The sequence below is a fragment of the Papio anubis genome, chromosome 19 (assembly GCF_008728515.1).
Source record: "Papio anubis isolate 15944 chromosome 19, Panubis1.0, whole genome shotgun sequence".
Taxonomy (NCBI): Eukaryota; Metazoa; Chordata; class Mammalia; order Primates; family Cercopithecidae; genus Papio; species Papio anubis.
This window is the reverse complement of record NC_044994.1, coordinates 47832246-47847081: the sequence shown is the minus strand read 5'-3', so window position 1 is coordinate 47847081 and position 14836 is coordinate 47832246. Positions and strand designations below refer to the sequence as shown.

Below are 14836 nucleotides of genomic sequence, written 5' to 3'. Positions count from 1 at the left end.
ATAATTGGCCTATTTAGAGTATTTTGCATGTGAATAGTGTGTTAGTGAAGCATCCCTAAGTCTGTTGTGAGTGACATGGTGATTAGAATTTAGATTAGGGAAAACACATTCTGTACTTTATCAAGGACAGTAATTAGTTCAGTCAGTAAAAGTTGATTACAAGTAACGATAAAGTTAGATTTTTAGTACTTAATTTTAAAATTTCTTTATTAAACAGTAAATTTGTTCTTAATATAAATGGTACTATCTACTCTTGTTTTATTGCATATCAGAATAATTAAAAGAACAATGTGCTCAATGCAGAGTATAATCAGACGATTTATATATTATGGGTAAGTTTCTATGTAGTTTTTAGAAAATGTAATATTATATATAATCTTTCTGATGTCATCATTTTTAAAAGTTTAATGATTGTCACACTGATAGGTTATTGTGGAAGTTTTCTAGTGTTCAGGTAAATGTTCAATCTGTGGGATGTGTCTTAGCTTCCGATAGACCTCAAGAGAGCATTCTGAAGTCCTTTGTGGCTGTTAGCGTAGAATATCTGCTATTTCTGTAATTTTGAGAGTTAGTGTGAGGATTTGAATTTCCTCTTGTTTCAGTTGGCATTTTCTCTTCTGTGGGTGCTATGACAGTTCGTGGAGAATCATGATATGCAGTACAGAGAGGCAGGGTTCTCAGTCGAGTTCATAGGCTACACTCACTCCCAGTGCGTGCAGCCGGGGGAAGTTGTGTGCATTCACAAAATGAGATTCTTCTTGTTAAGGAAGGGGATGAATAGTTCCCAGATAAGAGCCTAAGTCTAGAGAAAGGAAACATTAGTCTTATATAAATGCCATTTGTTTTGTGAAATTAAAACGTGAGTCATCTTAAAAAACTTTAAAAAAAATATTGTTTAAAGGGAATCATCTACTTTCCTTCTAAAAGTAAAGAATTAAAAATTCACAAACTTTGTGATAGCTTCTTAGACTGCCTTTCTTTTGAGTTTTTTGTTTTGTTTTAACTGTCTCAGCTTAGCAGATGCCATTTGCTTTATTGCATTGGTTTAAGTGCTAACAATCAGTTGGGAGGTGGTGAAAGTAAAAAATTAACCTTATATGTTTGTTTTCCCTTTTTAACCTTTTAGCAGAGTCTCCTTGGAGGTGACATGGATATGGGCAACCCAGGAACCCTTTCGCCCACCAAACCTGGTTCCCAGTACTATCAGTATTCTAGCAATAATCCCCGAAGGAGGCCTCTTCACAGTAGTGCCATGGGTAAGGTATTTCTTTGTTTGAATGCCTGAGGGATGATTATGCCTTTTTCTTTTTTTCTTTCTTTCTTTAAAATATCGCCCCCTCATCCTACCTCGCACCCCCAAAAAACCATAAAATTTGGCTCAGTTGTCATCCTGGAGACTTCACCCCAGTACACTGAGTAGGTATGTTAACAACGTATGGTAGCAGAACTTTTTTGGTGTCTGCTTATTTCTAGTTTTCTCTTAGCTGCACCCATAAGGAAGCTTTTAAAAGATCAAAGTAGCAAAAAGTTAAATGTCTTCATTTTTAAGAACAAGGCAGCATTTGATTTCTGCTAGTATCAGATGTGATCATGGTAACTACAGTTTGCTAAGGTAATGATTTAAGGAAATGTGGTATCATCGAGAAGTCTTTGTGGTTTAATCTATCTTAGTTAGGAAAATGGGCATTTGGGAGCTGACAGCATCTTCATTTTCTTTCAGAGGTACAGACAAAGAAAGTTCGAAAAGTTCCTCCAGGTTTGCCATCTTCAGTAAGTACTGCTTGTTTCTGCTTTGTATATTGCTTATTTTATTCTGTTTTGTATCGATGGGAAGGAGATAGAAGTAAATGAGTTTCCATGCGCCCAGAGCAGCACGTTTATCTACAAGGTGGATGAGGTAGAAATGACCTGCACATCCAGCCACCTGACCCACATTGGAGTGATTAATTTCCCCTCCTGGAAGACTGGGTGGTTATGTTGATATTCAGCAGGTTAAGCTCTAAAGAGAGCCTTGAAAAGGTGCCTGAAGTTTGAGGAGTTTTACCTGTACAGGGCTTTCAAGAGAATGAGTATTAGTTTCATGTGTTGGTTAAATTCTTTGTCAGTATTATGATGATTTATGGATTTGCATGCGAAAGGAGATTTGTGGAGAGGATTTAGGAAAAATTTACATGGGTTTCAGCCCAGAGTGCAGGAAGAATGTCTCTATTTTCTGGAGAGGTTGCTGAATAAAGGCTGCAAAGGTAGCTGCATCAGTAGCCATTTGTGTCTTTACTACCAGGTGACAACTAGAAGAAGTCAGCTGTAACCAAGAGCATTCTGGGTCTTTTTAATAGCTGGAGCTCTATGCAGAAGTTGCTAATATCCCCCACCCGCCCTCAGGTCCCCAGCACAGCAAAAGCTGGTTGTAATCACAACTTAATACATGATATCATATTTTGAATTCTTACATTCCTAGAGAATTGTATTTAATTTTGTTTAGGACTAGTCCATTTCTGGTAATTTTCTCCTTACATAAAATGAAAACATAGTTTCCTCTCTTCTTTCTCTGTTTCTTTATCCTTCCTCTTTTTTTCATTCTTCCTTCCTGTTATATAAAGTTTTGATTTAATTCTGTAGAATACTAGTATTCTTTGAAAAGAATGCTAATGAACTTTATTATGTTTTTATACTTTAATATAAAATCATATTTAGATTTCTTAAAGTATATTACCAATCAATGCTTGCATATTAGTTTCATTTCCTTTTTGATGTATTAGAAGAATAATAGGTTTTGCAAATGTGCTAAGATTAGATTAACCCAAACACCTGTGTATTTGACTTGATTTCAGTTCAGCTCATCCGAACAATTATTAAATGAATGTATCAGAATAAGTCTTATCAGGAAAAAGAGTAAATTTTGTGTGCTGATTATCATAGAGTTGGTGATGTTGAAGAAGCATCACAAAATTATTCATAAATATAGAAAAATATTGTGTAAATAAGATTGCCAATGGTGTATAAAGTAGTCACTTTCAACTATCAATACATCACTTAAAATTGTACTCAGTTGTTTATACTTTGAATTTCTATGTTGTATTGAAATTGACTGATATGCCCAAAGGATTTTATCGCATATTTTAAGCTTGAAGTCAGGGGTGGATTTAATGTTGATGAAACTTTAGCTTTTAATAGGTTTTATGACAACTTCAAATGATATAGTCGTAACAGCTGTTTACATTTTAAACATGCCTGAACTTAATATGGACAATATTAAATGCATTTAGTGGACCTTTGAATGTTCTGAAACAATAGAATAACTATCCTATAAAAGCCATAAAAAACTTAAAGCTATCCTACCTTCTTTATGCCTCGTATTAAAATTAACTTGTTTTATCCAGTGCTAAGATTAGGTAGAAATCTAGACAGTTTCTAAGGAGTGCATTGGTGTGGCATCGGATGACATGTATATGCTTAATCATTGTCAACAGCAATTTTCATAATTCGTTGTAAATTTTTAAGTATTTCCCTATAGCTAACTGGCCCCTTTAGAAAATTTTACTGGTGCAGTGTTTTCTTTGCTGTTAAGACAATTTAGGTGTTGCTGCTAGGTTGTGATACGTTCAGAAATATAAAAATATTTTACCTTTCTTTCCCAATAAACAAAACTTGGGAATTAGGAATTTAGTTTTATTCCATTTAATTTTTGGTTTTCATTGGTCAGTTTAGGATTTACTCTTCTTAGGAGTTTTATCTTGACTAAATGTTTTCATGGTCCTTATGAAACATTTTGATGAATAGCCTTTTTTTCTGAAATATGAGGAAGAAAATACAATTAAAAATGAAATTTTTATCCCTATTTTTTGAGCAAGAAGAACATGTTTAGGTAATTTTATAATTTAATCATCCATTTACTCATTACCTAAAAAAACTCTGCTCTATTTTCATGGCAATTTAACTTAGTTTATGTAAGCTTTGTTGTAAATATCTATTGCTTATTACTTACAGCAAGATCCACATGGCTTACCACCACACAAAATATTTATTTTAACTTGATTCCAAAAAAGGTCTGCAGTAGACACAGTCAGACCTTTCCCCCAGCAGATCTGTATTTCTATATTTTTAGACCTCTACCATGCTTTTTTTTTAAAGCTCAGATAAAATTATGACTATTTGATAAGAGATACTTCTTAAATTTGTTTCAGTATGTATGAGTATTTGTATAACAGATACTAAAAGATTAGAGATAATAAAAGATTTCCTTTGGAGTGATTATGACTACATAAAGACACTTACATGTTTTCTTTGATACATATTTACCATGACAAATAGTAATATATCTGTCACAATCTGTTGTGGCAACTCACTTTCCCCCCCATTTTGAAATGGGCCCTCTCTTTCCCTTATAAAAGGAAGAAAACTGAAACGGTGACACTGCATCATCAGGTATTATTTGTGACATGCCTGTGGTGCAGAGACTGGACTTCTGTTCCCATTAGGCTGGCTCTTCCTCCCAGGCTATCAGGAGAGAGAGGGGATTGCCTGGCCCTGTTTTGAAAACACTGCAGCATCTGTGGGAGAGAGAAAACATAGGCCTGGCCCGACATCATGCCATGGATCTGGCAAGATCCACGAATGTGTGTTTGTACTGTGTGCTGCATCTAGAGACTTTACATCACTGTGGAAGGATGACACGATGATGGGATAACAGTAGACCCACCAGGCAGGGTCTACAGGACAAGCACAGTGTGTAGGGGGGAAGACTGTCCCTCTAGTGCACATAGACCAGTACTTGCTAGGGAGATTATTTTTTTTTAAAGGAAAGCCTGTGTGAAAGACAGCTATCTAATTGCCCACGACAGCTCTGCTTATTACCGCAGTACATTTTTATCTTTTCGGTTCATATTTTAGTATGTTGCTCTTTTTAGTCACGTCCCAATTTCTCGTAGCCCTCATTTTTTGCGAAGACCTTAGTAATAAAGTGTTGTCTTTGTTGATGTCAGAATTTATTTTGCATGTCTAAGCTCTTGAATCTACATGAGAACATCTTGTTTTGCTAGATTTCTACATTTTGGTTTTCCGTTTCAAACCATATTTCATCTTAAACTCAATATTTTGCAACTTTACTGCTCATTTCAACAAATTTGTTTTATATAGCCTAATAATCATACACATTGAATCATGAATTCGTACAGAGAAAAAAGGACTATAGTAAATTAAAGTTTTGGAAAAAAAGGATTCATGATTCTTGAAAGAAATTAACATGAAAGTACTAAAATCTAGAAAGTAGCAAAAAATTTTACATTGTGCTGTTTTAAGATACTTTCATCAAACACACAAACAAAACAAAGGCATTACTTTTGGAAACTTTATTCTGCCCATCAACATGTAAACCTGTAAAACCTCTGTCTTAGAATTTGAAGTATTTCAGAATTATATACATTTTATCAGAAACTGTTAACAACTACAAACTTTCTACTTCAAACTTTGGTGGAATTTGTCTCTACTTGTAATCTGATTTGAAACTTTAATGATGGTCTCATCATGACCCCAGCTGGAATCTCTTGAACATCAGATTTTTCTGGAAACAGAATGTTTTATCCTTAGAAATGGTTTATGATCTCTCATCTCTGGTGATCTTTCCTAAAACTGTACTTTTCAGTAAAGTCTTTTTTCTACGTTAAATTACAGAGGGGTTTTGTGTATGTTTTTTGTTTTAAAACTTAGGAAGACCTGGCAAACTTTAAGTGGTCAGAGATGATTTGGGACACATGGATGCTAAGATAAACAATTTCTACTATTATAAAGATTCTAAAATAAGATTTGGACACTTCAAGAATATTTGTGACATAAGTTAATCAATAGGTAGGTTTGAAAAATAAAAACAATGTGTATTAGATACTAGGTTCACCAATTTTCATAAGGAAAGAATTCTTAAATAAAATGAAATATTTAAGTCTGGATTAGAGTTTCCTTTACAGAAGTGATTATTAGGGGTATCAAGAAAAATGAGTAATGCTAATGGCCTTAAATGGCCTACGTATTTTGTGTTATATAAAAACTTTCATATTTGAAGATTTCAAACATGATATTGAATCCATATCTTGAGCTATTTAGGGAAAACCCCCTTTTTCCCAAGTGCTTGAAGAAATCACAAACAATTTAAAAGAGATATTGGTAAATTGTTTTTTCCTTATTAGCGGGCTGGAAATTATGTATGATTTTAAAAATCAGTACTGAACTCAGAAATATATAATTTCCTACATCACTTTTGAAACTGATCATAGGGAAATCAGAACAATGCTTTTTCATGTCAACAAATTTTAACAAGTAATAATACAATTTTCTTTAATATGAAAGTTTTATTGAAATACAATATCCATCACAAGGGAACTAAATAGCAGCCATCTGGGCTCTATCCTTTTTAGGAAAGTCTAGAAGTAGCTGATTGTGTGATAAGATGTAAAAAGAGGAAGCTCTTCAAGGTTCATCCCTGCAGATAGATACTTTGTGAAGAAGTATAACTGCAAGTGTTTAAAATATTAAGATAGCTCTTAGTATTCACTTTTAAACTTAGTGTACCCATTTTCTAATTAAAGATATTGGAATATAAGGTTTGGATATTAAAATTGTGCTTATTAATTAATGTTTAGGCAAGGAGGAGGTTAAGAGTGGCACAATTAAGTCATCTCAAATAGGACAAAACTATTCACACAATTTACACGGCATGTATAACATGACAATGGGCAACAGTGAAAGCTGAGAAAATATTCATGACAAAGAAAGTTTTTGTGTGTGTGCAGTTAATGCTGAATTTGCTAAAGACTTCTAGTTCAGCATGTGCGTTTTTTGTTTTGTTTTGTTTTGCTTTTTTCGTGAAAACCAATCTTCTCTATTGCACATTGAGGTTATGATTTTTATGAATTACTGGTATATGAAAAAATATAGGAGAATATTTTTATTTGTTTTCATTGGAGGCTCTTATTCCATTAAAAATTTTTTAGAAAGCACACAAGACGCTTGCAAATACTCAACGTATATGCCATTAGGCATTCTAATATCCCAGAAGTTTGCTCAAGGATTTCTGAATTTCTGTTTGGAATTTTGGAATAATGAGCTCCTTCATCCACTGTCCTCCTCTTCTCTGCCTTGAAGCCCAATCCTGTGCCCTTTAAAAAAGAAGGCTTCTGGTGTGCATATTTTAGATAGAAGAGAGAAGAAACATAAAGGAGAAGAAAAGCACGAAAGTTAACTGTGGATGAAAGGTTTGTGTATTTTTGAGCTATTCCTGTTTTATCTTTACAAACTAAAACGTTATATGCCCCAAACACTCAAACGAAACACCACCAGTTCATTCCTTCCACAAGAAAGAGGCCTTCCTGGCCTTCAGTGCCTCATTTTTCTACTCAGTGAGCTCTTCTGAGGAGTGGTGCCTGATGTATCTTCCTACTCCCCAATGAGTTTTTATTTTTAATCAAGTATTCAGAATACTATTTTGCATGCTAAGATTTATCAGGACTTTCATTACGATGTTAGCAGCTGGAATAATAGTATTTAGTGTAAAACTGGACTTGTTGAGAAAAGAGAAATACATTTCTGGGAACTGCTATTTTGAACTTTATCATTTTCACTGAAGAGTATATTTTGGTGTGAAGTTTTGGACTCGAGAGTGGTTTAAATTACTGAGAAATGTAGGAAACCACTGCAGGGCTGCTTTACCCAGAGAGAATTATAACAGGGCTTGCATGTATTTTGAAAATAAAACCTTTTTCTGTAGTATCCAGCTTAACTTTGAATTTATATTTACGAAATAATATAGATAAATGCCTTGATAATTTGGTTGAATACCATTTTTTAACTTGTAAAATTTAATTGATTGAAAGTTTTATTTGCTACATAGCAAAATGTTCTCCTTTTTTCCAGATCACTGACAATTTATGCATTTTCTATGTTTTATTGGTTTGGAATAATTCTAAAGGTTTTCATTGAAAGTAATGAACCAGGAATTGGAGGGCTGAATAAGATTCTCTTAGAAGATGTGGCAGTTATCCTAAAAGAATAAGGAGTCTCTTCGAGAATTGGCAAAGTTGTATTTTCTTAAGGCAAAATCCATACTTGGTCAGGCTGTTGACAGACACCTGCTTTGTCTTGGCTTTTGTTTGATTTTTTACATAAATTGCACTGAATTATTAAACTGAACATAAAATTGCATCTCAAAGCAATAGCACAGGATTTTCAGCCTTGATCAATTTCGACTATACCAGGATGTGTGTGTGCACGTGTGTGTGCACCCATGTGTATGAATGTGCTTCTTTTAAAGGAATAGGAGCTTTTATAAAATGTGATGCAAAACTTGTGGTTTTAAATACTTAATTATTTTTTTTATCTGAAAACAGCAGCACGTGAGTCATTCTTTTTTAAGTTGCAGCTGCTGCATAGGTGTAAGGCTATTTGAGGAGTCTGATGCTTTACTTGAACATATACTCCCTCTTCAGAGAAGTTAAGGTAGTGCAGAAGTTTCTGCATTTTGTAAAATTTTAGGGTTGAAAATAAAGATGCTTTATGATTTGGTGAGATGGATAGATTTCACTTCTGAAAGAATGCTCAAGTTATATTTTGGAAGGAACATTTTAAGAATTCTACTTATGTGATTTAGTGACACCCACTGTTGTCTGACTTTGTCATCTGAGGAATTAATCATAAATAAGCCACTAGGGATGAAACTTGATATATAAGTGCTTACTTCCAGAGTAATAAGAAGAGGAACTGTGTGTGTGTTAAATTTTACTAAATTTATTTTGATTATTCCATAGAGCAGGAAATAGGAACATTCTGTAGTGAAGCTCTCTTCATAGCAAACTGTAAAGAAAATTTCTCAGTGTATTGCCATATGTTAGCAGTGATTAAAGGGCATTTCCTTTGTGAAACATGGAGCCATATTAGAAAGACTTACATTTTCTCATAAAAATGACCTTTGCAAGTACATTTAATAATGAAAACTGGTATCATTCCTCACACACACATACAAAAAGTCACTGTTACCGCTTGCTGTTACCATTAGGGATTTTAGGAAAATGCTACTTTGGAACAATTATTTTAATGACATCTGAGAAAGAATACCTAACTGTCTACAGGAGCCTCCTCCCTCCACAGCCCATATCATTCTAAATATGCCTCCTGAATTCTGCTTATAATAATATTGTAATGGCTTTCATTCTACCGATTGGCACAGTATATCATTATATCATTAGCTGCTGTGAGAAAGCAGTTTCAAGTAGGTGGCAGATTCTTAGCATTAATGTTTTCCAGTAACCCTGTTTGGAGAATTGGGTTGTTTCACAGGTGCTCAGGTATATTCACACGGTACAATAATATTTTCTGGCTTGCTTTCTATGAAACGAACTTGAAGTACAAAATAATTCAATAATAAGTGGAGTATAAAAACTGGGGCTCTAGCTTAAGAAAGTTTAATAACTCAAGACATTAAAGGATGAGAAAAACAATTGTCTAAGGAGGCAGCAGTGTTTAGGTCATTTTGTATTACTGCTAAAGCTGAGATTTATTAGGAGAATGTTTATGGCCTGATGATTTAGACTTGTTGAGTTAGTTTAAATTTTTTAACCATTTGGTCAAGTAGAAAAGCACTTTCTGTATCTATTGTACTATTTGAAAATATTGTTGTATAAAATAAATTCGAAATTCTGCCATTTAATACTCAGGCATATGATTCAGGAGTGAAATTGCATTGCAAGAACCTTGGGTTCCCTCATATAGTGTGTTAATATGAATTTTATTTTTAGAGATATATAAGACATTGCACATATAATCTGTGGCTTAATTGATAACGGCAAAGAAAACGGAATTAAACATATTTATTATGAACAGATATAGTTGGGATTACAAAATTCAAACTGTAGTCAGTAATTATTTTACAAATAAATGCTCTTTCATTTTCCCTTTAGTAAATATATCAGTAACTTCACCTGGTGTTGATATAAGTGAAACCCAACAGTAACAAGCTGGGAGTGCCCAGGTAGAAGGGGAAAAAAGCAGGTTCATTAATTCATTCATTCCTTTCTCCATTTATACTTATTCAAAGTGTATTTTTCATTGCAGCTAAAAACTAGACACACCATGTAACATGGAACATGTCTTTTTCTTCTGTGTATTCTTATTTAAATCGTGGAGCTTTACAACTAAGATTCTTCACGTTTAATGAAATTTGCAGTCTTGTGTCACTTGCATCACAATTTGTAGGAATAACCTTAGCATTTTAAAGAGTGTACCGTGTAGCCTTTTAAGAAAGTCATGCATTTGAAAAATAAAATAACCCACACAGTATAACACATGGACTTTTGTCCCTTAAGCTGATTGCCTTTACTCACTTGCTTGTCACCAACTTGAAGTGGGTGAGGGACATGTTTTAGATACATCTTGTTTGTCCTATAGAAGCCAGACTCACTGCTTTACTTTTGTGTATTACCCTGAAGTATGTTTCCAGTGAATGATTATAGTAGTAAAAGTGGTGTAGTAGGTTAGAAAAAACACTGCACTAGACATAAAAAGACCTTTCTAATTTAATGTCCGACAGCTTCTACTTACTCAGTGGCCTTGGTTAGCTCACAAACCTGTTTCTCTGTCTACAAAACAGGTATAAATAGTGTCTGCATTTATTATGATGGTGTCAATATACTAATAATAAACCTTTATCAAAGTACTTATTCCATGCCAGAGTAGTTACTCCATGTACTTACTCCATGTTCTGAGTGGTATACTATTAAATCATTTGCATCTATTAAGTCATTTATTCCTATAAAAATCCTATGAGATGGGTCCTACTGTTTATTCAAGAGACTTAAAAATGAGACCCAGAGAGGTGAAGAAACATGTCTGCGGTCACACATAGTAAGTGGCAGAGCTGGGAGTGAGACCTAGGCAGTCTGTCTCTAAAGTTTCAGTGTTCTTAACCATAATGCTGTCTATGCTGCCTATAGCATTTCAGACACTCTGTAGACCAAAAAGCTCTCTTCAGCAAGGTCGTCGTTAACTTAGCAAGTATTTGACTATCTATAATACATTAATATTAAGAAGTTTCATTTCACTGTAGAATAATCATCAGTATCTCTATATAGTTATATCCTATAACTTCTGCCCAAGCAAATCAGTATGCCAGGCAGTCCAGGATAGCATTTGTGTAAACAAAGACAGTATAATGTAGTGGTTAGAGTATGAAATCTGATCAACTGGGTTTTTAGGGGGCTGTGTCACTTCCTAGCTACACACAGTTATTTGTAAAATAAGTACTCATTGGGGTTTTAATGCATTTATGTAATATCCTTGAATGTTACATTCTATTGTTACACATAATAAAAAGCACTGTTATGCTGTTATCAGTAACAAGGTAACTACCTTTCTTTTGGCATTTGAGAAACAAATCTAACATGGCAGCCTACTTAGGAGTAGTTAGCAGTAGAATAGAAACTAAGACCAGGGTTTCAACTATGTGCAAAATAATTATAATTTTACCTAACAGAGGTCACTTGCTTTTTCTGAAATTATGTAATATTGCTTTTTTTTTTTTTTTTTTTTTTTTTTTTTTTGCGATGGGGTCTTGCTCTGTCACCCAGGCTGGAAGTGGTGCATAGTTCACTGCAGCCTCAAACTCCCAGGCTCAAGCGGTCCTCCCAACTCAGGCTCCTGAGTAGCTGGTACACAGGTTCACAACACCACACCGGCTAATTTTTTTTTTTTTTTTTTTTTTTTTTTTTGGTAGAGACAGGGTCTCCCTGTGTTGCATAGGCTCTGCAAACCCATCTCTATCAAACCAAGACACGTAGTCAGCCCTTTTAATCATTAGACATAGTGCTCTGCAAAGTTTGTGTTGGAAATATTTTCTCTACTTTTTCTCTTTTGAACTGGTACATCAGCTACGATGCCTGGAGCTGCTTATAATGTGGTTCCCTTGGCCAATAATTTGTTTATGCCTAAATCAGCCTTGCCTCTAAGTGATAACGAGATACATGCTTTCTTTTGTTTTGTGTCAGTGGTATTCTATAATAGGCCGGGAACGGGTCTGCCTGAGTAATGCACGGCCTCTTGGTAGGGCTGGCTATAGTTTCCCCCACAAAACTGAAGGTTAGGCCTAAGGTATTAATTTTGCCTGGCAAGATGAAGACGTGTGGACTAGGAAGACCTGTATGGCAGTCTATTTATCTCATAAAGTAAACAGAGTTCAGTTTGTTTAGGACTGCTTAGGTAGATTTCTAACATTAAGCAGGAATATTTGTACAGATGTTTTAAGGTAAAGCCAAAGAATGGCTGGATTCTAGCCTTTGACACATTATAATGTATCTTTTCTCAGTGCCCCTGTTGAATTCACAAAAGAAAAGGTATTTTTGATCATCGGCTATGAGAAACTTAAAACTTTTTTTTTTTTAAATAAAGGCTGATTTAGTTAACTCTTCTTGCATTTAAAGAAAAAAACATCTGCTGAAAGTAGGGAGGGGAGGTGTGAGCGGAAGCATGGTCTCCACATTCCACAATGAATGTCTTTTCCCAGCCAATTTTAATTTGCAGAAAAACCAGGCATTGAGTTAGATTCCTCGGGAAAGGTCCGTGTTGGCTGGTGAGCCCTGAGCTTCTTCCGGGTACCCCACCACCCCCACCCCGAACAGGGACTGATGCTTCAGTTCACAGATAGTCTTTCTCTGGAAAGCAGATAGATCCGATTTAGCCACCCCTCATTTGTAGTCATTGCCACCTTGTGGATTACAAAGGATATTGGTTTTCATCAAACTTCCATTTCGATTTGGCTTTTTATGGCAAGTACACGTTGGCAGTGGATTGCCGTGTTCCTCACCAAAAGGATCCTGGTTTGTTCAGCAACACCTCACTTCTCCACTCACAGTTCATTTATGATTCTGATGAGAGTGTTTTTTCAGGAAACACACATTTCACTTTTTGACCTAGGAGCATCTGTTAGAATTTTTTTTAATACTACTTTGGCATTCTGAAAGTGTTAATGTCTTTCATATCTGTTTAATGCTATTTAGGGATATTTATGATCACCTCTTGGTTACTCAGGGTAAAGTGTGTCGCAATTTTTTTAAAACAGACAGGAAAGCATTCACATGAGGAAACAGATTGCTTTAAACATGTGCTTCCTGTGACAGTAAAAAGAACAAATTAGATTTAACACTGTGTAATGAATGCATAAATGTGTACATTTAAGCTTTTAAAAGCTTTATGTTCAGTTCTGGTCACAACAAAAATTGAGTCACCTGTAAAAATTAAAGATGCCTGGGGTACTCTCAGACTTTTGAAATGCCCAGCAGTTGCAGTCCTCGCCTGACGATGCCTCGTTGGAATTATAAAAAGCATGATCTATTAGTGCTGGAGAGAACTAGAACATTACAAGGCACATTCAGAGGTTAAACCAGGTTAGAGTCAGATTCCGTACATTTAGCAAATAAATCAGAATTTGTTTTGTGGAGGAGAATACTTCACTCTCATCTTCCTCCCTAAGAATCAATGAAAAAATCAATTTTCGGGAACCCCATATATTCCCCTGTCTTTCATGAAAGTAAAAGAAGGAAACCTGATGTTTACTTAACTAGCATTTACTACAATTTAATTATATAAGAAAATGACTCTCTTTCTTATGTAATTCAGTTTGTGCTCTGTATGCTGGCAGGGAGTGAATAGAATCTGAGTTAATATTTCCAGTTAGACTGGAGTGTGGAATTGGAGGGCCTGAATCCTCTCCCCGGAAGAAGAGGCACTTACGGCCATTTCTGTCTGAGCCTGAGGATAGTGCCTGTCCATCCTCTGTGCTTTCAAAGCTAAGGATTTGTGGCACACTTGCCATCTCTCTGGCCAAGGAGGGCCAGGACAGAGTCCCTCGGGGGAGGGCACATAGTTTGAGGACATCTGACTCTCTTATATCACATACTGAGGTACTAATATCAAAACAGACTGCTTGTCGTCGCACGGTGGGGCAGTGCTTTTTTTGGCTGCCGTGGTCGAAATGAAATGGGCAAGCTGTAGTCCGCTTGGCATCAGAATGGGCTAAGGGAAGCAGGGAAATCAGAGTCAGACTGTGAATGCAAGTCACAGCCAATGGTTAACTTCCTTTTTGTGTGTCACTTGGCAGCAGCGAGACCGATGGTGATTTTTTTTTTTTTAACATGGGTGAGAGTTCAGTGCCCTAGGAAGAGCCGTAGATGCTGTTATTGTCCTTCCTCATACAGTTGACTTGTGTTGATTTCATGAGGCCAGTACAGCTGTTCCAAGAGCCAGTTCCAGGAGCTTTGTGCATATGTACATGGCCATCGGACATTGGATGAAAAAGGTAATCAGATGAGAGGTGATCCATACAGAATCTGACTGCTGATCACTAGGCAGTCACACAGGAATCAGGTTCTTGCATAAGGCAATAATACCAAAGAATAATATATAGTGCACTTGAATGGATACTCCCTTGTATACAGACACCCAAAGATATTTTTAAATTATCACCACTCCACACCCCTCATCTCACATAAAAGATTCAAATCAATTTTGGACTGTCTGGAAAATGTAGGACTAAAATAGCCAGATTGAATTCAGATAAAATTACCTTCTGCTTTTTTGGGAGGTTGTTGCTTTTTGGTTAGCCACATTATTTTCTTTGAAGATTCATTTGGAAGAGAGTTTGGTAGAATTTCTAGCCTCTCTCAAGATTTTCCTACCATTTCTGTGTTTGCAAAGAGCTGTTCCCCAAAGGCGAAAAGAGCGAGTTGCCATCTTGAGCGAATTGTATGTTTAGTGAACACCAAATGGTCTCAGAGTTACCCTAAATTTTCATTATATCTGGTTG

The 14836-nt window shown here is 35.4% G+C and overlaps 1 protein-coding gene across 35 annotated transcripts in view; it reads left to right on the top strand.

Annotated features, from left to right (window-relative positions):
• TCF4 (transcription factor 4) overlaps positions 1-14836 on the top strand; it is a 366024-nt gene that overhangs the window by 236821 nt on the left and 114367 nt on the right. For 24 of the 35 annotated variants that reach the window (XM_021930149.2, XM_021930143.2, XM_021930171.2 and 21 more), the window contains 2 exons: positions 1127-1256; positions 1721-1770. In XM_021930149.2, the coding sequence (XP_021785841.1) occupies positions 1127-1256; positions 1721-1770 (180 nt within the window). Of the gene's footprint in view, positions 1-134; positions 333-839; positions 860-1126; positions 1257-1720; positions 1771-14836 lie in introns of those variants that run through there. The other 11 variants (XM_021930145.2, XM_021930141.2, XM_021930139.2 and 8 more) reach the window with 3 other exon arrangements.